A 23,591-nucleotide genomic window follows, 5' to 3' on the forward strand; every position below is an offset into this window, starting at 1 on the left:
AAAACAGAAACCAAACCAACCTTGAACGAAAAAACACCATTGACGGAAAAATACAGACCTCGACGAATCTGAAAATTAGAGAATCGATCATCATATCTCTCAAAACTGTTGCTGTATACAACAAGCAAATCATCGTCTCTCTAATTCGACCTACAATTCAATCGATCAATAAACCTATGAGCTGATCACAACAAACAAAAAATCGAAAACCAGAAATCGTTGCTTCGAGGAAGAAGAAGAAGTCCGTCAACTACAACATCGAAAACTAAATCTGAATAAGGTACCTATTATACATTACGATACATACTACTGCTTATAACACATTACACCTTCCAATTCCTGAAAACACCTAAAAATCCATCATGTTTGTTAATTCTGTTAAACATGATTATTTGACAATTAATCAGTACTAATCAGATAGTTTACCAGTTGTAATCATAACTGATAGTAAACTAATCAATACTAAGTACTTTAAAAAATACAGTACACTATAAACCTTCGTAATTGTAATCGCTCCAACATTATAGTTCAACATATAGTCATCTAATTAGTAAAACTGCATATAAACCTTACTATAATAAATATAAAATTTAGTTTATGAACATCACACCTATTACATGTTTATTATTTTTGTATATACATAATGTTTACTGTATACAATACTTAACATGATTAAACTAAACAAATCACGCAGGAATATGGATGTTAGAACAGTGATTCTTTTTTACAATGGAACTTGGGTTGACAAAACAACATACGTTGATTATGAAGTCGAAGGTATACTAATTCCAACAGATTGTTCACATTATGAGCTTTCTCACATAGTATACGAAGCTTTGAATTTGGACAGAAACAAATATACGATTGATCTTCAATTTCAAGTAACTGAAGGCATACCACCAATAAGAATCAAAGACGATAGTGGATGCAAGTTTTATGAACAAATACGAAGGAAAAATGATGATGAGACCAAATATCCTATCTGTGTTAACATCTCAACATCCACAACCGACAATGAACACAATGATAGAGTAAACTATACCTACAATGGGGAAACTAGTTTACAAACAAGGCAACTGCTACCAACAAGAACAGAATATGCAACAAAGATGGCAGATTATGTGATTGAACAAACTCAAATATCGATGGAAGAAAGCTCCGAAGAAAATCAAATAATTTTAAATCCTCAAGTTGCTGAAATACACATTGGCCAAGTTTTTGCAAACAAGGAAACCCTCCAACAAGCAGTAAGCCTTCACTCAATAAGATACAATCAACCTTTCAAGGTAAAAAGATCATCAAAACTAGACTATAAACTAGTCTGTATTGATGATAACTGCAACTGGACATTCTTAGCATCAAAACATGGAAAGACTGACATGTTTATCATAAGAAAAATAGAGCATACTCATACATGTTCATTGGACATCACTTCTAGAGACCATCCTCAAGCTACAAGCAACGTGGTTGGAAAGGTTATAAAAAACAAGTTTGTAAACCCAAAAAGAGATTACACTCCAACAGAAATTGTGGATGACATGGCAGATGATTACAATGTCTCTATATCTTACCAAAAAGCATGGAGAGCTAGAGAAAAGGCAATTGTGGATGCTCGTCGCTGCCCACAAGAATCATACAGTGAGATACCATCAATTTTATACATGATGCAAATATCAAACCCAGGTAATAAAATACTTCGTCAACATAAAGTACTAATATGCTATATAGGAATTTATACTATAAACTAATTGGTTACTTTTGAAACAGGAACAATCACAGACCTAGTAACAGATGAAGATAACAAATTCAAATATCTATACTTTGCAGTAGGTGCTTCAATAAAAGGTTGGCAACACTGTACACCAATAATAGTCACAGATGGAACCTTTTTGACAAACCAACATGGAGGCACTTTGTTGATAGCAAGTGCACAAAATACAAATAGACATATATTCCCACTTGCATTTGCAGTAGTAGATTCCGAAAATGACAGCTCTTGGGAATGGTTTCTTCACAAAATAAAGGAAACTTATGGCGAAAGAGAAGGTCAATGCATCGTATCAGATAGACATGAGAGTATACTAAAAGCAGTAAAAGAGACCTTTCCAGATATAATGCATGGGGTATGTTGTTACCATTTGATGAAGAATATAAAAATGAAATTCAAAAAAGGAGGTGATGAGCTCAAGATTGCATTTAATAGTGCATCTAAAGCTTACAACATAGAAGATTTTGAAAAGAGCATGCAAGACTTGGACAATATAGATGTAAGAATAAGAGATTACTTGGTGAATGAAATTGGTGTCGAAAAGTGGACAAGACTATATGGCATGAACAGGAGATACAAAACAATGACATCAAATATTGCCGAATCGATCAATGCAGCCTTGAAAGCAGTAAGAGACCTACCCATCGCAACTCTACTAGAATGCCTACATTCATTGGTGCAAAGATGGTATTGGGAAAACAAGAATAGAGCCCAAAAAACTACAACAACACTGGCAAAAATACCTGAAAAAACATTAAAGAAACAAAGAGATATGAGTTTAAAGTACAAGGTAATTATGTATACAGAAAAATAAAAATTCCTTACAAACATATTTACTCTGTTGTAAACTTAATAATCGTTTACTTGATTAATACAGGTTGAAACAGCAAACCTTCTGGTATACCAAGTACACGACAACAACAGATCTCACATAGTAAACTTGGAGAATAAAACATGCAGCTGCCAACGATTTGAATATGATGAAATGCCTTGCTCTCATGCAATGGCTGTACTAAGCAAAAGGAACCTGTCTTGCTACAAATATTGCTCATACTACTACACGAAAGAAGCTTTTATGGCAACATATGAAGACAGTATACTCCCATTAGGTGAGGCAACATCATGGAATATACCAGATTTAATAAGAAATATTGTAGTCCTCCCACCTAAACATAAGAGAGCTGCCGGAAGACCAAAGAAACAACGATACAAAAATGGACTTGAAGCAAAAGCACAAGTGGTATGCGGTCAATGTCACCAGAGAGGACACAACAAAAGATCATGTAAAAATGACCCAGTACTAAAACCACCAAGAAAAAGAAAAAGATCATAAGATCCTGAGGTAAAATGAATAAATGTTGGTAACCATCAAACATGGTTACTAAATAGACAGTATACAAAAACAATTTACAATGATAATTGTTAGTTGATAAAGCTTTTCAATGTATTAATACAAACTTTTAATAAAATGATTACAATTCGCTTAGATTCAAGTAAGTTTTTTTTTTCCTCCTCTATATGAAATAAAATGTTAAAAATAACAAGTTACCAAATATATGAACAGTTACTAACTGTAATTTATTTACAACCATTTTAAAGGTTAATAAACCATCACATTGGTTTATACCACTTAGAATGGTATACAGAAATGTCATTGGTTTATAAGATCAAACAAAATTAAACAAAAATCACATAAAAAAAGCCAGAACACTAAAACTAATTTCTAAATCCAAAAAATTAACATATTGTCTCACAGAAATACATAACATAAAAACTGCAAACATACTGTGCCAGTAAACCAAAAGGTTACTTCAAAATTAAAATAGGCAAGAGTCTCCTAAAATATTACTGTTCCAAACAGTTTCTTAAACAAACACAAACATAAACCTAAAAACAAAACAACATGACATAAAAATACACATAAAGTTCAAAAAAATGTAAACTAGGTTTCCAACATGTTGTTCTATTACATAAAACTATGGCATCCTTCCTGGATGCTCCGAAGTAGACTCGTACCCACCCAACTCCTTCTTCTTTGCATGAACAAACAGATCAACACACAACTTCTTACGAGTGAATGCAATGTCCAACTTCTTAGGAATCTTATCAATCAATCCATGCATAAAGAAATGAGCATACTTTATGATAAAAACACCACAATCACTACATCACAAAAATAAACCCATAGCAATTGTCAAATAACAAAAAATAAACAATAACATAGAATCATAAATATAAAAAAAAAAAACAAAGATAGTTACCTATCCTCTTGTTGTGGCAAATTATCAACCACGACAATATCAAACGCATCAGTATCTTTTTTACCTTGCCAGTGCTTACTACTCCTGTCAATATCTTTTCTCCCCTCGTAGAAATTAACATGTGACAGTAAGATAGGAATTATTACAGCAAATGCACGAACAAAACTCTCTGAGTTGTTCTTGTACCTCCCAAACCTCATAGAATTCAACACTTTTAAGCATCTCATCTTAATGTCAAGAATACACAATATCCAATGAGCAAGAACAATCACGTTAACAGGCATTAGTACGAAATCAAGCTCAGCCCAGGGTTTATTGCATAACATATAAAAACCCGCTATGTATGCAGCTGCCTTAGAATCCTTCTTAATCGAATCAACATTTTCACCACTTGCAACAAACTCATTATATAATTCAAAAATTTGAGAAGCAAAGAAGGAATCAGTAGTATTACCAGAAATTTTCACAGACTGGTCATACTTTAACTTCTTTCTCAAATAGTAGAAACAAACATCAATATGCTGCAATAAACATAAAACAATCCAAAGTTATAAACAAATATACAGAAAAAGTATACAATAAACAAAAAAAAAAAATATATAATAACACACTAACCGAGCATGACAAGTTCTTCCCAACAGTAAGCAAATCATAGAACCACATCTTATCATCAATTTGACAAACCACAAAATCCAATGGAACCTTAAGCTTCCTATGACATTCTTTAAACTTCTTCACTTTGTTTTTATCATTAAACCCAATCTTAAACCACTGATCAAAAGATTTAGCTTGCACATCATCAATCACATTGAAAAAGCCAAATCCAAAAGCACATGATCCAGGACGTCCACCTTTTTGTTTACCAATACTACCTGAACCAAATTCTGAGGCATACGGACTGTTGTATACAGAACTAGGTTTCCTCTCTCTATTTCCAACTGTAGGAGTTTCTTCCTCCAATTTTATAGACTTTCCCTAGCATTCAAAACAATTACAAACAAATAAAAAAAAAAGTAAGTGAAAAGAAAAAAAAAAAAACTACCAAATAACATAAACAAAATAAAAATAAACCTTTTTCAAACTGTCTTCATAGGAAACCAAATGATCATTAACAACCTCCATGTTAGATACAAAAAAGCTTTCTTGAGAACCATGCTTCTTCTCAACACCAACAACATCAGTCTTAAAATATCATGCAAAAAAAAAACAAAAAATATGTAAACATATTAAACCCAAAATCAATACTCAGAACATAATCAAGAATAAAAAAAAAAAGTAAACAAACCTTGTCCAACCCATAGGTAGATAAAACATCAGCATTTGTTGCCTCTAATTTATTTAAAGACTTATCCTAAAAACAAAAAATAAAAATAATTAAACATGACAAAATGATTCAAAATATAAAATAAACTAAATAAACAAAAAAGTATACAGTAAACAAAAAATGACAAACCTTTTTAATGCTTCCCTCATAGGCATCAATCTTTTCATTTATAATCTCCAAAGCAGACACAGTGATACTATCCTCAGGGCCTTGACTATCAAACAACTTTCCCTTACTACAAACACCTTCAACATCATTTACACTTGCATCTACATCAACTGCTCTGCCCTCAACATTATCTTTATTACTCCCATCTGCAACATCTTTTGCTTCTTCAGTATTCTTTCCCTCAACATTGTCTTTATTTGTCCCATCTGACCCAATAGCTTTAACAGCATCACCACCCCCCAAACCCTGTAAATATACAAAACAAACATAAAAAACATTTGACAGAGACAACAAACAACATAGTAACAAATCATCTAAATAATGAAAAAACTAAAAAATAAACAAACTTGCCTGGTCATCACCACCATCATCTTCATCCTCCTTAGATTTTTTAACAACATCCTTAAATAGGCCATGATCATCAACAACATGTTCTTCATCATTCAATTTATCAGTATTCTTTTTTTCTTCAGTAAACCAATCAGGTTTACTAGAAATAAAACTCATAATATCAAATGAAGGAGCATCATCATTAAAAACCTACAAAAAAATAAAAAAAAACCCATTAAACAATAAAAACATTAATAACATAAATAAAAAATATTCAAAAAACAAAAAATATTCAATAAACAAAAAACAATATACTAGTTTACAAAACAAGAATAACCTGAGTATATTGAATATTCTCATCGAGTCCAACAGTTTCAATTGCATCTTGACTTTTCACATCAAAAACTTCAACATCATTTAAATCATCATTCTTGCAACAAAAAAAAAACCAACAAAATCAAAATAACATATTTAAAAACAAAGAAACATCTAATAAACTAATAAAATAAACATAATCAAACCTTGCCATCGCTCTCATCAGGACTATCATTTCCATCTTTAGAAATTTTTGCATTTTCAATAGCTTCCTTCAACTCATTAAACTTCAATTCCATAAAAAAAACCAAGCCTTCACTGATCTTTGAGTCAATATACGACTGAAGACTTAACTGCAACTCCTTGAATCTACCCTCCAACACATTATTCAATACTTCAATAGACTCATCAGTCTTCTTTTGCCTAGAAATAAACTCCTTCATCTTACGCATCACACCATCGACATCAAACCCACCAGTAAACTCCTTCTGTACACCAGAAGATCCAACTCTATCAACATTAAACTTTGAGAATGGAACATCATCAAAGTCATCATCTGACTCTTCTCGGCCAATAAACTCCATTCCAGTAAGCACCAATAAACCTTTTATTTCATTTTCAGTAGGCACAATATGTTTTCCTTTCAGCTAGCAAAACAAGAAAAAATAATTAGTTTACAAAATATAATAAAAACAACAAATAAACAATTTACAAAATATAAAAAATACCTTATTTGAAGATAGAACTTTCTTCTCAACTTCACTTGAATTAGGATTTCCAATACTCTTCCATCTACAAAACCTATATGGTTTACCAGAATCATAGGAACAAAACTTTGCCTTCAAGCACAAAGGAATGGTTTCATACAACCAAACCAAAAATGCAAAAGGTAAACCAGGAAGTTTATAAGATCGAGGACCCTTTTCCAAATGTTTCCCTTTAACCTTAGCAAGAGGCTTAGCAACACCTTTTCCCTTCATAACACCCCTCAGACCAATCTTTAAATTGTGCAAAGTTAATTCAAACACTGGTATACCCCATGGAAAACTACCATACTCATCAACCCCAATTATGTTCAAAATCTCAACAGGAACTTTTTTTGAGTAAACACTACTAATCAAACAATTAGTAACAAGGTACAAAACAACCATCTTCACAGCATACTCATCTGACTTGAAATCACTATACATAAACCTATGCTCAACAGCACTAACAGTCACTGTCTGATCACAAAAATATCTATCAACAAAAGCATTTTCTCTGTGTGTATACTTACTCAAATCGGCATCACCAACACACAAGAAACCGTAAACAACAAAGAAACTCAGCTAAACTGAATCTGAAATTCTCATCACCAAACTTAAACCACATTTCTTTTTCATTTTTCTGATATACCTCCCTATGTAAGGCATTATGAACTAATTGAGACTGAAAACCAACAGGATGGCTATCCAAAAAATAACCAAAACAAGTATCACGAAACAACTTACGTTGATCTTTAGTCAACTTGGAATTAATATTTTTGACAACAATGTTATCCTGATTAGGGAATAACATCACTTTTCCCTGAATCTTTTCACCAGGCTTGAAATATAAATCCCATTCCTGTAAAAGAAAATGATATACAAAGAAATCCACACATTAAACTAAAAATAAGCATCAATAAACAACTTCACATGATACAATAATCATTTAAATTTGTAAACCAATACTTTCCACTGTAAACAAAAAAAAATACACATCAATACCTAAAAAACTATAATAAACCATAAACATACAAAAATAAACCAGTAAGCTTAAACATAAACCTAAATAAACAAAATCGAAAAAAAATTAACAAATAAACTAAAAAATCAATAACAATAACCTAAAAATAAATAATCAAACCCTATAATAAACAAAAACAGAAAATATATTTGTAAGCCAAAACTTTCCATAGTAAACAAGAAAAATACCCATCAAAAATCTAAAACCCAAAAATAAACCATAACCATACAGAAATAAAACAAAATAAACTTAAACATAACCTAAATAAACAAAATCGAAACAAATTAACAAATAAACCAAAAAAACACATAAACAGTAACCTAAAAACAAATAATCAAACCTATAATCAACAAAATAGATTACAAACATCATGAAAAATAACAAAATAAAAACAACACCCAAAAAACCACAAATAAAAACCGACTACAATATAAACCAAAAAAAATATTACAAACAAACATCAAAAACATTTAAAAACATAAAACAATAAACTATAAAATCTAAAAATAAATTAAACCCCTAAAAATCGTAAACCCAATACAACCAAATAAAAAATTAAAAATCATAAAAATACCTTCAAATCATTACGAACTTCAACCTCCAAGTCTTCACTATCATAATCCTCAGGCAAATCTTCAGCAACTTGCTTCATCTTTTTCACATTTCGAACATCTTCATTCTTCACTTTATCAACAACTCTTTTTCTCTTTTGCAATGCCGAGCCACGGCTACCATCCGATGATCCACCAGAACCACCAGAACGATCAGAATCATCACGATCTCCATCATCGGAGACATTTTCCATTTTCTTCTTATCAGCAGCTACCTTTACAGAATGCGAAGGAGAAATTGAGGAACGAGTTTTAACCATTTTTTAGGTTTACAGATGATAATAACAAGGCAATAAACGAAAATGATGCACTCAAACTCTCTTGCTAACACAAAAAAAACACCCCAAGAAGAAGAAACCCTAACCCCTATACTCTGTATAAAACGAAAACAGAGAAAAGAAAAGCTCAAAATGAATATTTATAAAACAAACTTACTTTCCTTTTATACAAACACTTAAAAAACCATAAAAATGGTAAAATAGAATATAAAAATAAAAATAAATGATTACAATCCTCTAAAACCGTCCATAATTTGAATTACACATGCAAAAAAAGTGGCGCGTGAACAGTTGAACACTGCAACATGGAAGACGTGCAGGACGTGATGTGATGACGTCATCACACATCACACGTCCCATCCAGTTATTTAAAAAAAATAAAAAATTGAATTAAATTGATAACGGTATAAAAAACGGTACATTATCATATATAAATGACAGCACCATATTTTTGTAAAAAGAATGCAATTAAAGTACTGGAATGTAAATTTTCCTTTTTTTTTTTGAAATGAAATTTAGGTTGGTTGAAATTTCATGTGTGAGCCTATGTGTTTAATTTTATTATAGATGCATATAGGTTAATGTTGCTAAAATAAATTATCATAGTTTTTGATAGAATTTATTTAGGCCCATTTAGTTTTTGGGCCTATTCAATTAATAACAGTTGTTCTTATTAAGGTTAAATTCCTCTCTTTTGGGCCTTGTGTGAGAGTTGGGAGCCATAGAAGTGGGTACGACATACTGAACCCAACACCCCCTCACACAAACTACCCCAATTGTGAAGGCCCGTTTGCCTGATTTGAACAACTGTACTAGGTTAATTACACTAGTTTAACCTAATAAAATTGATTAGCAACATAATTAATTTCATTTATTTTGAAATTAATTTAAGAAAATTATAGTTTAAAGAATTCTTTATTCTAAGCTAAACTATATGTATTTTCTTGTATTTAAATAAATATAGAATTATAACCATCTAGATTCTTTCTGGAACTTAATTTAAATTTTTCATTAAATATTCCTATTTAAGTTGATATTTAGTTATCTTCAACTAACCAACTTAAATCTGAATATCTTTTGAATTTCAAATTTCAAAATTAAGTTGAGGAATTTTAGGCATTGGTTATTAAGATTCTTTAGATATTTTTTAAGTTAATATCTTTTCGAATATTAACTTAAAATGGAATATTTTTAAATTAAGTGGTTACAACTTAATTTTTGAGATTTAATTAAATTTAAATTTGAAAATATTTAAGTTCTAGATTTTTTCTAATACAACTTAAATTAGATTTTTTTCAAATTTTGTGGAAAAGATACTTAGTCAAATAAGATATTTTCTAGATAGTTATTTCTAGACTACTTATTATTTCTAATATTAAATAGGAAAATATTATATATTGTGAAATTAATTATTTATATAATTAATTTTGGTACAATTTATTTTAAGTATATTTTTCCTAGTATTAAACTAGAGATTAATAATTAAGCCTTCTCTACACTTAATTATTTATTTCTTGAATTTAATACATTTAATTAATTTGAAAAATTAAATATCTAAGTTGATTTTCATCATGATACTTAACTATTTCTTTTTCATGACATTTAATTAAATAGAAAATTATTTTTAGTTGAAATTTATTTTTCAACTAAATTTAAATAATTTTCAAATATATTTTTTCTTTATTTTATTAATCAATTTTCGAAATTGCATTTCTTAAATGCTAGAATTTCGAATTTTATCTTGAAAAATAGATTAAGTTGTAAATTAATTATTTATTTTAATTAATTCTTGGATCAACTTAAATCAATGATTTTTTTCATTTATTGATTAATTTAAAATAAATTGAATTAAAGTATATTATTAGAAATTGAATTAATTAGTCAAAGGAAAATCTAGATAGATGATATTTTTGCTTGAAGTATTTTTCTAGTGTATTTAATTAAATAGAAAATTAATATTTAAGTTGATTTTCATCATCATACTTAAATATTTGAAATTTTTTCTTATATATTTAATTAAATAGGAAAATTATATTTTTTGTTGTAAATTAATTTTATTAATTAATTTTGGGCCAACATTAAATTAGAATAATTTTTCCAGGATTTATTTTTTATTTTAATTTGATTTTTCAAAAATTGTATTCTTATATACTTTAATTTTTCGAAATGCAATATATATTTATAGAAAATTAAATTTGAGTTGTAAATTAATTTAAATTAATTTTGTAACAACTTAAATTGAATATTTTTCTAAATATTTATTGGAAATTATTACTAAGATGGAAATAATTCATGTTATTTTCATATCCATCTAAGTAAAATTTCTAAATATTAAATTAAAATTTATATTTGGAATTTTTCATTCTAAATTGGAAATTTTAATTAAATAAATATATATTTAAAATAAATAGAATAAATAAAGAGAATCAAAGAAAATACAACTCACTTTAAATGATGAGCTTGATTATTATTAAGTATTCGATCTCCATTGTTGGTCTTACAAAAGTTAAATGTTTTCAATATAACCTCGAGACGCTAGACTTCGTCCCCCTATGGATGGTTATTCGTTGAACGCATTTAACACCGTAAGATTTCATTTGATAAGTGTTTTGTAAGTTTTCGTCTCTATTAGACTCTCCCCTACGGTGACTACTTAGAGATAAACTTATGAAACATGAAACAATGGTAGAGGCTCATGAAATGAGAATAACCTTGACTCTCGCCTACCGGGACAACGTTGGATTCTTATTTTGATCGAATAAAAGGTTGCTAGAATGGTTTCTATTTTAGATGAGCTGACAACTCTATTCAATAAATGATGCTTTGACTCTCGCCTACCGGGACAGTGTATCAGTTTGTTGAAAACCTTGGAAATTATTTAGGATTGTATGTTTTAGTATTTTCACTTATCATTCCTACTTGCTATATGCTTATAATTTCTGAATTGTGTATGAATTTATATTGAACCATGTTATTTTCTGTTATTAAGTTGTAGTTTAATTTCGAATCTTCATTGTTGGTCTAACATGTTTGTTTTTCTAATGAGATAAATCCCTAATGGATTTTCACCATTAGACATTCATAATAGTGTAAGATCTCGAAAGATAAATAATGTATATCCAACATCTAGCTGTTCATCAATTGATGACACCTTAGACTAGTATTTTTACAATATGAAACAAGAAGATTACATAAATAAGATTACTTTGTCTTTCGCTAATCGAAGCATCGTTGGATTCTTATTTATAAACGAAATTATCCTAATTCCTCTTAGCTTATTCATTTCGAATTAGCTTCAAAACTTATCATTGGATGAATGGTCTATAAATCATTTCATGTCATTCTATATTTTCTCTTAAGAAATTAAATGACGCATATGATTATAATCCCGAAATTCTATTCCCAATTGATATAAATCCTCAATCTTAGAAATCTCCTACTTGTATGGGCAAATCTGACTTAGAGTTTAAATTAGTAGTGGTGGTCCAAGAAAGAATTACTCATTATATTTGGTATAAATTTAAGTCTTTGACTTTAATTTTAGATTCCAAATAGAAATTTTCTTATATTTCTAATTCCAGAATACAATACAGTTACACTCTCTCAAGTGTTTAATATCCATCTTTTATTAATGGATTCAAACTGTATGGAATATGAGTTAGGTATTCTGTGACCAGGATCCACTTGCAGTATTCTAAGAACTCTTTAATGTAACTAAACCTATGTCATCAAAAGACACTACTATTTTTCTTAATCTATGGCATTTGTATCTTGTTCATAGTGGATTTGACAAGATCAATCTCTCCAAGAGATAATATGCCTATATCCACTGCAAGTAGTTCATCTCATTCGCCGATGGATGTACATTCAGGGGTGGATATGAGTTTTTTCGTTGTATTCTTAAAACGATTACTCTAGATTATACCTTTTACCAAAGAAATTTGAAATGTTTGAAAAATTTCATTAATTTCTAGCAATGGTTAAAACCATTAAGGTAAATGGTTAAAGATCTTGCGAACTGATAGGGATGGAGAAATAGTTAGTAGATATGCAGTTCAAAGATCATTAAATTGATTTTTGAATTATATCCAAACTTACCTCCCCATAAATTTCGAGTTGCATATTGATGATTAGTTACTAGTCGTTGCCTAAATCCTTCTATGGTAATACAATTTCAGAATGATGTAATGGTTGGGTACTTAATGTAAATCATTACTAGATTCATGGATGACCTAATCAAAATCTTAAGAAAAGCTAGAACCATTAACCATGGTTTGTTAGCTATTCTAAGTGGTTAGGGGTGGACCATCCCATTGTCAATAGATAAGAAAGTGTTTGTTCAAACAAATACTACTTTTCTAAGAAAATGACTAAGTCTGAAAAATAAGTAGCAAATAAAGGAGATATTTAATTCTTGATTCCAAAAGTGTTCTATCATCTTATATGACATATGATGATCCCACTGCCTCTGTTGTCTTGTCACAACCAAAGAGGTTAATACCATTTAGTTTTCTTCGACATAATTCACGGTACCTTGTCGTAGTGGGAGAGTTTCTAGGAACTCACCTTCTTATGACTTGGGAGACACTAGTGATTAAAATCCATTGTGAGTTTAAACAAGTAATGGTTTAATCCATTCACATGGTTTAATCTATTACAAGGACATAAAAGGAAATTTTAGTTAATAAGTCTATTCTATGGACTTAACAAACTTCATGTTCCTAGTATTATAGGTTTGAGTTTATCTAAACCTATGGCTTGTGGTATACCTGGTAATTACTTACTCTAATGCAAGCAACTTATTTTAGTAAGATGCTGAAGCATTTTCTTTCTAATGGAAATCTATAGAAGCTTCACAACTTCTAAGGCATAGATTTTATTTATCTAAGGAAAAGTCTCAACTTTTCCAAAAAAGATAAAGCCATGAAAGAATTTCTTATTTCAACAGTGAGAGGTCTTAGATATGCTTTTGTATGCCTTAGACCAGACACCTGCTGTTGAGTGGGAGTAATGAGTAGGTATCAGATTAATCCAGGAGAAGAACATTGGAAGACAATCAAGTAAATCCTAAGATTAAGAAGAGGAACTATATGTTAGTCTATAAGAGTGTGTTTAAAACTCTTAGACTACGCCACATCAGATTTTGAAATTTGCCTTTGTGCTAGAAAATCTTTCTGATAAGATGGTGATTACTCTGGGGGTGGAATAGTGATTTTGGAGAAGTGTAAAAACCTATCTGAAGTCTCTAGGTCTACCAGAGAGAGACTGAATGTTAAAGCTGCAGGAAAGGTACTTATTCAGTCTAAGGAAAGTTCTATACATCTTTGGCACCATTCCAAATTGCCTGAAACTACTAGTGTTAATTTCCTGATTAACCAAAAAGTAGTTGCCAAATATATAGAATCCAGTATCCCAAGAGAGTAGACATATAGAGAGGAATTTCACATTATCAATGATTTTGTGATTAAGGATGAGTAATAGTGGATAAAAGGTTGTGGTTAATTCAACCTTTCAGATCCTATTACTAGGAGTTTACTACTAACACACTTGATTTGTATATCAAGGTGTTGAGATTATATGAAACGCACTTTTTGTTTTATATGAGTGCAAGTGGGAGTTTGTTGGGTTTTATGCCCTAAATAAAACTCATTTCAATATAATCAGATTTACTTATTAATATAGATCAGAAATAACATTTAATGTTGCATGGTTCACATGATTTATTTCATGATTATATGTACATAATGTATAAATTCATCTGAAACCCTTTTCACATACTTGATCCTGTTTATTGTGCCGTCAACACATTGGAAAGTAAACATGGCTATGTGAATAAAGTTTCCCAGATTTATCAGACACAGGGTTTTACTGATATGATAATCTACAACAAGAGTTTACTTGTATTTGGAGAAATACTATGTTCTTTCCAGAACATTGGTTAAAGTAAAGCTCAGGTTGGATGCATGGAGTATGCATCGGAAGGGAGCGATATTGAACTTTGAGTTAGATTTATTAAACTTACCGTAATATCTATACAAGTCAATATCGCCTAGTTGATCCTAGATCAAATGATCTTAATCCTGTTATGATTAGGCTCAATCTTGAAAGGCTATTCGTGTTCTTTGATTTGTTAGTTAAGCCTACTTTTAGGTCAGGGTGATACGTACATTTTGGGAACACGGTAGTGCAATTGAGTGGGAGCGCTAACATAAACATGGAATCTATAGCTTCTATCTGGCGAATAGTAAGCAAAGGATGATCTCCTTCGAGCTTGACCAAACGAACATAAATGGTGGAGTACTCATTTCACATAAGCTGAAATATCATTTATACGGGGTCAAGTGTTTTAAGGAATAAATACATTGTAGGGTGTAACGGTTATTTAATCCCTTTACAGTGTAGATCATTCATATAGAGGATCATTGATCACATTAGGATTATAACAATGGATAACTAATGATGTGTCTATATGGTGGAACATATAGAGCATTCTATATACTGAGAGTGCAATTCTAAGTTCTATGCGTGGATTCAACGAAGAATTAATAAGTTAGTGAATTTTAGTGCTAAATTCTTGATCTACTTATTGGAAGCTCGGTTATATAGACCCATGGTCCCCCCACTAGTTGAGATAATATTGCTTGTAAGACTCATGTAATTGGTTTTGATTAATCAATTATAATTCTCAATTTAGACTATGTCTATTTGTGAATTTTTCACTAAGTAAGGGCAAAATTGTAAAGAAAGAGTTTATAAGGGCATATTTGTTAATTATGATACTTTGTATGGTTCAATAAATAAATATGATAAATGACAATATTATTTAATAATTATTTATAGTTATTAAATAGTTAGAATTGACATTTAAATGATTGAATTAGGAAATTGGTATTTTTGAGAAAATCACATACAAAAGGTGTTAAAATTGCAAAATTGCAAAAAGCAAGGCCCAATCCATTAGTGTATGGCCGGCCACCTTTGTAGCTATTTTAAATTGATTTTTTCATTATTTTAATGCCATATAATGCAAATCTAACCCTAGTGGAATGCTATAAATAGATAGTGAAGGCTTCAGGAAAATAACACTTTTCTTCAAACTTTCTGAATCAGAAAAAACTGAGCCTTCTCTCTCCCTATCTTTAGCTGTCACTTCTTCTCTTCCCTCTTGAGAATTTCGAAATCCTTAGTGTATGAGTAGTGCCCACACACATCAAGTGATACCTCAATCATAGTGAGGAAGATCGTGAAGAAAGATCATCAGCAAAAGAGTTTCAGCATCACGGATTCAGAGAAAAAGATCCAGGTTCAGATATTGATAATGCTCTGCTACAGAAAGGAATCAAGGGCTAGATATCTGAACGGAAGGAGTCATTTAATTCCGCTGCACCCAATGTAAGGTTTCTTAAATTTTATATGTGTTTAATTTATCGTTTTAGAAAGTTCTTATTTAGGATGTTAATAAACATACTTGTGAGTAGATCTAAGATCCTTGTAAAATAATTTCCAACATTCCAAACCCTGATTCATATCTATCATACGGTCTATCCAATTTACTAAAGACTCTGGCTGCCACATAAGAATGTGTAGCCCCAGAATCAAACAGTACTGAGTAAAGCGAGTTATTAACAGAAAGCTGACCTGTTACAACTGATGGGCTGGCATCTGCATCAGCCTGAGTGATGGCGAACACCCTAGCTGGAGTGGGTATCGCCGAGCCCTCGAAGCCTCTAAGCGGAGCTGGGGATAATCCCTCTTGAAGTGTCCGGGCATGCCACAGTGAAAGCATCCCTGACCTTTGCATTCACCCCGATGGTGCCTTTTGCAGCTGGGGCACTCGGGATAGGAGAATCGGGTCTCTGCACCACCAGGACGACTACCTCTATTCTGGTTCCCCCGGAACCTCTTGTTCTGACTCGAGCCTCCGGATGCAGTGGATGCTCTTCTCTTCTGGTCCATGGCCGAACCACTACTCCCCCTGCTAAAGCCTGATGCAGGAGGGGTAGGAGCCCCGCCACTCGCCGGAGTACTAGCCGACTCCGACATACACCCAACTGCGCCCTCAGCTCGCAGTGCCTTCTCCACCATCTCAGCATAGGTGGTCTTGTCGTCAGTGGTGATCATCAAGTCATGTTTAATCTTCGCATTTAACCCGTCCAGGTACTTCTCTTTCTTGCTGAAGTCGGTTGGCACTATTCCCGAGGCTAACCTCGCCAACCGGTCGAACTGAGTTGTATACTCGGTCACGCTAATATTCTCACGCTGGGTCAGGTGAGCGAACTCTTTCCTCTTGGCGCTTCTGACCGCCTCATTATAATACTTGGCGTTGAAGAGTTCCTGGAACCTTTCCCAGGTCATGGTGGTGACGTCGTGAATCTGAGACACCATGTCCCACCAGACAAGAGCGTCTTCCTGAAACTGGAAGGTGGCACACACCACTCTGTCATTCCCGGTGACACCCATAAAATTCAGAATTTTGGTGATCACCGTTAGCCACTGTTCGGCCTTCATCACATCTGGACCTCCCAGAAAGACCGGAGGTGCTTGCTTCCGGAACCGTTCATACAAAGGTTCCAATCTATTGGCCGCGACAACTAATTCGACCTAAGCAGCAGGGGCAGGTGCCACTGGAACTACTGGCATAGGAACTGCAGGAGCACCCTGCTGTCTCAATCTCTGAGTCTCGAGGTCTTGCTCCTCTATCCGGGCTTGTATTTCAGCAAACCTAACTTCCCAGTTTTGGGCTCCCTGATCGGCTTGGGGAGCTTGGGCAGCCTATGGCGGGTTCTGATCACCCCGACCACGAGCCCTACCTCTGGGACCTCTACCTCGGCCCCTAGCTAGCGGGGGAAACTGAGCTCCCTGACGTTGATTCGACCCTACCGAATTGCCCTTGCTCCTGGTAGTCCGCCTGGCGTCCATCTAGTCGGAACCGCCTGCGAAACCAAGAGTTGGCATATCAGGTGGTATTCAAAAAGAGCTTACTAATGCCGCTTAATTTGGAAATTAAAAACGAAACATGCGCCTATTCTACTATCAGGCTACTAACATGCTTCCTATCAGGCTTTTCTTATTTCATAAAATAAATAAATAAACTACTAAAGCAATAAAAGCTTACTGAACCATGGAACGAGCTAACTGCTGATGATGATTTTACATGTCGTGACGATCTTCGGAAGACAACCTGGCGGCTCTGATACCAAATTGTAATACCCTAACTAGCATAGGCTTATTACTTGATTTTTCAAACATACTGTGCAGCTCGTTGCTAATCAACGAGGTTTATGGAAAACGTGATTAATTAAAGTTTTTGCTGATTAATTAAACTTGTAAAATATTTATACAAAAGACTTGGGATCCCGATTACAAAACCATTTACAAAAGTTTACTGATTATACAAAATACTTGTCGCCTAGCGACTAATTACAAAATAGCCTCGCTGTCCCGATGATCGTACGCTCCAGGCCTAACCGCCCCGACATGTACAATCTTCAACGACTCGCTCAAGGTCCATCAACTCTAGCCTTGCCCTTACCTACACATAAACATAGCACTGTGAGTCAACAGACTCAGTAAGAAAAGCATAATAATATTCATACACAAAACCCCGGTCATGATCAGACGCCCATACCCCTGATCATAACCCTAACTGCCGTGTCCAACACGATACTGAGTCCCCCTAACTGCCGTGTCCAACACGGTACTGAGTTCTGAACGTTCATAGGGACGGTACTATTGACAAGTAACAGCCTAATCGGTCGAACCGATCATAATCCGGCTGCTGGTCATACTCCAGCCTGTACCGACGTGTTACAGTATTAGCCTGATCGGTCGAACCGGTCATACTCCGGGTGCTGGTCATACTCCAGCCTATACCGACGTGATACGTCAAATAGTATGGAACCACCAACCTAAGTATCAGCCTAATCGGTCGAACCGGTCATACTCCAGCCTGTACTGACATGACATAGTTGGATGGTTCGAAGCCTACATACATATCTAATGTAATCTAACAGGCTTCCTACATGTACGCTAAACATGTAATCTACATATGCATACTGTTATACTAATCTTACCTCAATTCCGAATTCAGGTGTGCCGGTCAACCTGACTAGAACGAACTGCGCGGCGGATTACAGGCTCCTAAACCATAAAAATCACAACACCGATAAGTGACACGCTAAATCACAACGGGGACAAAGGTTTTGAAACCAAACTTAACCTACTGTAACTTGATACAAAAATACCCCAAACTAGCAGGAAATGAACTCCCTGAAAACCTGAAACTAGCATGAAACGACCAGTTAAGAAAAACCGGTTTCTCACCCTACTGTAAAATCCAGGTAACCGGTTTTACAAGCAGTGTAAAACCGGTTAGCCGGTTTTACCCAGAAAACCCACAAAAATCAATTCTCCAACAAAAACGTTTCCAAACTCAACCAAACTTTCTAGACCTGCTAATTAGACCCTAATAAACATTTTCCAAGTGGTAAAACAAAGCTTCATGCACAAAATCAAAATCCACCATTAAAGCTCCAAGCTTTGAGTTCAAAACTCAAACTTGGTTAAATCTAACAAACAAGCATCCAAACCAACTCAAATCTACTTAGACATGCATAAAATCACCTCTGAAAACTACAGCAAACATCACAAAACAGCAGCAACAAATTTCAACAATTTTCTTTGAAAACCATAGTTTTGAGCCAAAATTTCATAACTTAATAAAATCAAGTAATCACCAGCCCTAACATGCTTGAATAAACATTTTAAATCAAAAATAAACCTCTGAAATCAACATCAAAATACAGCAGCAAGAACAACTCAAAAATAAGCATGCAAACCATTTCTTTTTCATCCAAAAATCAAGAAACTAAAAGAAAGGAAGCTAGGACAAGGATTACCTCTACAAGATTACTAAGAACTTTCTGAAAATCACAAGAATCAACCATAGAAACCCAGCCCTAGCAGCTCCCAAGCTTGGCCGAAAAGAGAGAGAGAGAAAGAGCTTTGAAAAATTCTAATTTTCTAACTTTGAAATTTTTGAATAATGAGAAAATAAAAATGCTATTTTAACTCTTTACTTCAGCCAAACGAAATGCCACATACTCATATAATTTCACCATATAAAGTCCACTAAAGGACAAAATAACAATGGGGCAAAATGACCATTTTGCCCCTTCTCACTAAAATAGCATAACTAACACTAAAGGGGTATTTTGGGAAATTCTAAGTTCCTGGCCATTCCCGACATTCCCAATGTCTAATAAACCGTCCCAAACTACTAACATACTAAGTTGTGATTTTACTGAGCCAAACACCGAGTTCCAAAATACCGAGCACTGGAAATGCAAAATTATGAAACTACCAAATGACATAAAAAAATGCATCTCTGAATTCAATAATAACAGTATAATAATTATTTAAATAGCTATAAATAATTTTCATAATTAAACGTGATTAACTGCTAATTTCCAAATTAAACTAAGCGGTCTTTACATTGACCTTATTTAAATTTAAAATAAGATAACTATAATCATGTAATTTTAAATAGATGTAAGATATTTTGCTAACTTTTAAATTTTGTTATTTTATTTATTTAAATTACATTTAAAATCTGAAAAAGATATTCATTTATCTTTTTTAATTTTTTACTTAATTTTTATTTATAAAATAACATTTAATTTTTTAAAAGTAGTTAGCAAATTTTTGAAATGATATTTAGGTTGGTTGAAACCTAATTTTTCAAAATTGTAGGTTTAATTTTAAATTTTTTAAAATAATTTCAAAATGAAATATAAATTTTTTTTTATTTTCAAAAAATAAATAAAATTTCTTCATTTTATTTGTTTTGAAAAAATTAAATTTTTATTTATTTATTTATTTAATTATTTTATTTTCGAAATTTATTTATTTAAAATTAAATAAATCCTACTTCCAACTATCCAGCTAACCTTGTTGCAGTAGTATATTGTTTTAGCTTGTGTGCAAGTTTTCAAAACCTATTATTGCTTGATTGCAAATAGCCATGGTTACCTTTTTGCCAGATCTAATGATCTGATGGCTCCCTTGGTCAAGTAAATAATTTGTAACAGATATATTTACAATCTTCTTTCATCTGTGTATGACCTAGCAACATGATAGGACCCATCCAAATTGTCTCTGTGTGAGCCTATGTGTTTAATTTCATTGTAGATGCATATAGGTTGTTGTTGCTAAATAAAATTTCACACCATGATAGATTTTATTTAGTTCCATTTAGTTTTTGGACCTATTCAATTAATAACACTTATTTATTTTAAGGTTAAATTCATCTCTTTTGGGCCTTGTGTGAGAGTTGGGAGCCATAGAAGTGGGTACGACATACTGAACCCAACACCTCCTCACATGAACTACCCCAATTGTGAAGGCCCATTTGCCTGATTTGAATAACTGTACTAGGTTAATTATAATAGTTTGACCTAATAAAATTGAATCAGCAACATAATTAACTTTTAAAATATATGAAAATTTATTTTCATTTTAATATTTTAAAGTTAATTTTAAGAAAAACACTTTTAGTTTTAGATAATTTTTCTAGACAAACTCTTTGCATTTTTCTTGTATTTAATTAAATAAAGAATTTTAACTAACTAGATTCTTTCTGGAACTTATTTAACTAATTATTCCTATTTAAGTTATAAATTAGTTATTTTAACTTATTTTTCATATCTAACTTAAATTTGAATATTTTATTTAAATTTTAAATCAAGTTGAGGAATCCTAGGCATTAGTTATTAAAGATTCTTAAGATATTTTAAGTTAGTTTTAAACTTAAAATGGAATATTTTCAAAGTAAGTGGTTACAACTTAATTTTTGATATTTAATTAAATCTAAATTTGAAATTATTTAAGTTCTAGATTTTTTCTACACAACTTAAATTAGAAATTTTTCAAATTTTTTTGTTGAAAAGATACTTAGTCAAATAAGATATTTTCTAGATAGTTATTTCTAGAATACTTATTATTTCTAATATTTAAATAGGAAAATATCTTTCCAAGTCAATATCAGTAGTTGATCTTAAGATTAAAAGAATCTAAATCCTGGTAGGCTTAGGCTCAACTCAGGAGTGCTATTAATGTTCTTTGATTTATTAGTTAAGCCTACTTTTGGGTCAGGGTGATACGTATATTTTGAGAACATGATAGTATGATTGAGTGGGAGTGCTGAACATAAATATGGAATCTATAGCTTCTACTGGTGTATAGAAGTCAAGTGATGATTCCCGTCGAGCTTAGCAAATAGAAGTAAATGGATGAGCTCTTGTTTAACTGACTAATTATTAGATCAGTAAACACCATTTACAGGTAGCTAAGTGTTTTAAGAGGCAAAATACATTGAGGGGTGAGAACGGTAAAGAAATCCCATCTCGATGTAGATCATCTATATAGAGGATCTTTAAATCACAATAAGATTATAACAATGGTTAAATGAGATAGCATATTGATATCGTGGAACATATAATATGCTCTATATAAGTCTGAGAGTGCAATTCTAAGTTCTAAGACTGGATTCAACGGAGAATTAATAAGTAGGAATTTACTTGGTAAATTTGGTTCACTTATTGGAAGCTCAGCATATAGATCCATGGTCCCCATTCTAGTTGAGAACATTCTGCTTGTAAGACTCATTAATTGATCCGTGATTGATCAATTATAATTCTAAAGTTAGACTATGTCTAATTTGTGAATATTCACTAAGCAGGGGTGAAATTGTAAAGAAAAGAGATTATAGGTTTATTTATTTATTAATGGACTATATATGTCTAGTTAATAGTTAAATTAAATGAAAATATTATTTAATAATCTATTTTAGTTATTAAATAATTAGTTTTGGCATTTAAATGGTTAGAATTGGAAAATTGGCATTTTTGAGAAATAGAAATAAAATTTGATAAAACTGCAAAATCAAGTGGGGCCCATAATCACACCATTGCCGGCCACTATTTGTGGAAATTCAAATTGATATTATCATTATTTTAATGTGAAATAATTCCTAACCTAAACCTAGTAGTTGCCTATAAACAGAAAGTGATAGCTCAGTCAAAACAACACATTCATTAGTTATTTGACAAAAATCTCTCTCTTCAGAAAAACTGAGTCTTCCCTATTTTCTATACCTTGGCCGAAATCCCTCTTCTCTTTTCTCTTCATAAATTTCGACCCTAATGAAGGAGTAAGTGCCCACACACAGCAAGCAGTAACTCAATCATAGATTTGAAGACTGTGAAGGATCAAATTCAAAGAAGAAGGAAATTCGGGCTCAGATCTTGATTATACTCTGCGACAGAAAGGAATCAAGGGTTAGAGATCTGAGTAGAAGGAGACATTAATTTCGCTGCATCAATGTAAGGTTTTCTTAACTTTATATGTATTTATTCTATCGTTTTAGAAAGTTCATATTTAGGGTGTTAAACAAAAGTTCATATTTGAGCTTGGCTAAACAGAGATAAATGGTGGAGATCTCATTTCACTTTGTTGAAATATCATTTATACAGAGCTAAGTGTTTTAAGGATAAAATACATTGAAGGTGTAACGGTAACTTAGTGCCTATTCAATGTAGATCCTCTATTAGAGGGTCATTGATCAAATTAGGATTATAACAATGGATAACTAATGACGTATCTATATCGTGGAACATATAGAGCGTTTTATATGACTGAGAGTGCAATTCTAAGTTCTAAGTGTGGATTCAATAAGGAATTAATAAGTTAGGGAATTTACTTCGTAAATTC

At 32.1% G+C, this 23,591-nt stretch overlaps 3 protein-coding genes across 3 annotated transcripts; 1 reads left to right on the forward strand and 2 right to left on the reverse strand.

The window, feature by feature from the left end:
- The first annotated feature begins 1,948 nt into the window (after positions 1-1,948).
- Positions 1,949-3,461, forward strand: LOC133037907 (uncharacterized). The gene is made up of 2 exons (XM_061115669.1): positions 1,949-2,558; positions 2,646-3,461. The coding sequence occupies exons 1-2, from the start codon at positions 2,115-2,117 to the stop codon at positions 3,099-3,101; spliced, it is 900 nt and encodes a 299-aa protein (XP_060971652.1). The 5' UTR covers positions 1,949-2,114; the 3' UTR covers positions 3,102-3,461.
- Positions 3,462-3,554: 93 nt separating this feature from the next.
- On the reverse strand, positions 3,555-7,457 carry LOC133037908 (uncharacterized). The gene is made up of 5 exons (XM_061115670.1): positions 5,483-7,457; positions 5,315-5,380; positions 4,645-5,211; positions 4,030-4,550; positions 3,555-3,931 (listed from the first exon to the last, which is right to left on the reverse strand). The coding sequence occupies exons 3-5, from the start codon at positions 4,690-4,692 to the stop codon at positions 3,745-3,747; spliced, it is 756 nt and encodes a 251-aa protein (XP_060971653.1). The 5' UTR covers positions 4,693-5,211; positions 5,315-5,380; positions 5,483-7,457; the 3' UTR covers positions 3,555-3,744.
- Positions 4,793-8,804, reverse strand: LOC133038337 (uncharacterized). Its single transcript, XM_061116460.1, has 12 exons — positions 8,508-8,804; positions 7,879-7,884; positions 7,562-7,771; positions 6,895-7,389; positions 6,373-6,813; positions 6,189-6,281; positions 5,873-6,061; positions 5,483-5,767; positions 5,315-5,380; positions 5,101-5,211; positions 4,893-5,004; positions 4,793-4,800 (listed from the first exon to the last, which is right to left on the reverse strand). Exons 1-12 carry the CDS (start codon positions 8,802-8,804, stop codon positions 4,793-4,795), a joined length of 2,313 nt encoding a protein of 770 aa, XP_060972443.1.
- Positions 8,805-23,591: the final 14,787 nt, after the last annotated feature.

The sequence above is a fragment of the Cannabis sativa genome, chromosome 5 (genome assembly GCF_029168945.1).
Source record: "Cannabis sativa cultivar Pink pepper isolate KNU-18-1 chromosome 5, ASM2916894v1, whole genome shotgun sequence".
Lineage (NCBI taxonomy): Eukaryota > Viridiplantae > Streptophyta > Magnoliopsida > Rosales > Cannabaceae > Cannabis > Cannabis sativa.

Excerpts from the sequence above, each read along its gene's own strand:
- LOC133038337 (XM_061116460.1), bottom strand. The coding sequence starts at position 8,804 with ATGGTTAAAACTCGTTCCTCAATTTCTCCTTCGCATTCTGTAAAGGTA. Across the intron at positions 6,062-6,188 it reads AGAATATTCAATATACTCAG|GTTTTTAATGATGATGCTCC; the intron begins GTTATTCTTGTT and ends ATTTTTTTGTAG. Across the intron at positions 5,381-5,482 it reads ATGAGGGAAGCATTAAAAAG|GATAAGTCTTTAAATAAATT; the intron begins GTTTGTCATTTT and ends TTTTGTTTTTAG.
- LOC133037908 (XM_061115670.1), bottom strand. The coding sequence starts at position 4,692 with ATGTGGTTCTATGATTTGCTTACTGTTGGGAAGAACTTGTCATGCTCG. Across the intron at positions 4,551-4,644 it reads GGAAGAACTTGTCATGCTCG|CATATTGATGTTTGTTTCTA; the intron begins GTTAGTGTGTTA and ends TGTTTATTGCAG. Across the intron at positions 3,932-4,029 it reads TTGCCACAACAAGAGGATAG|TGATTGTGGTGTTTTTATCA; the intron begins GTAACTATCTTT and ends TTTGTGATGTAG.
- LOC133037907 (XM_061115669.1), top strand. The coding sequence starts at position 2,115 with ATGCATGGGGTATGTTGTTACCATTTGATGAAGAATATAAAAATGAAA. Across the intron at positions 2,559-2,645 it reads ATATGAGTTTAAAGTACAAG|GTTGAAACAGCAAACCTTCT; the intron begins GTAATTATGTAT and ends TGATTAATACAG.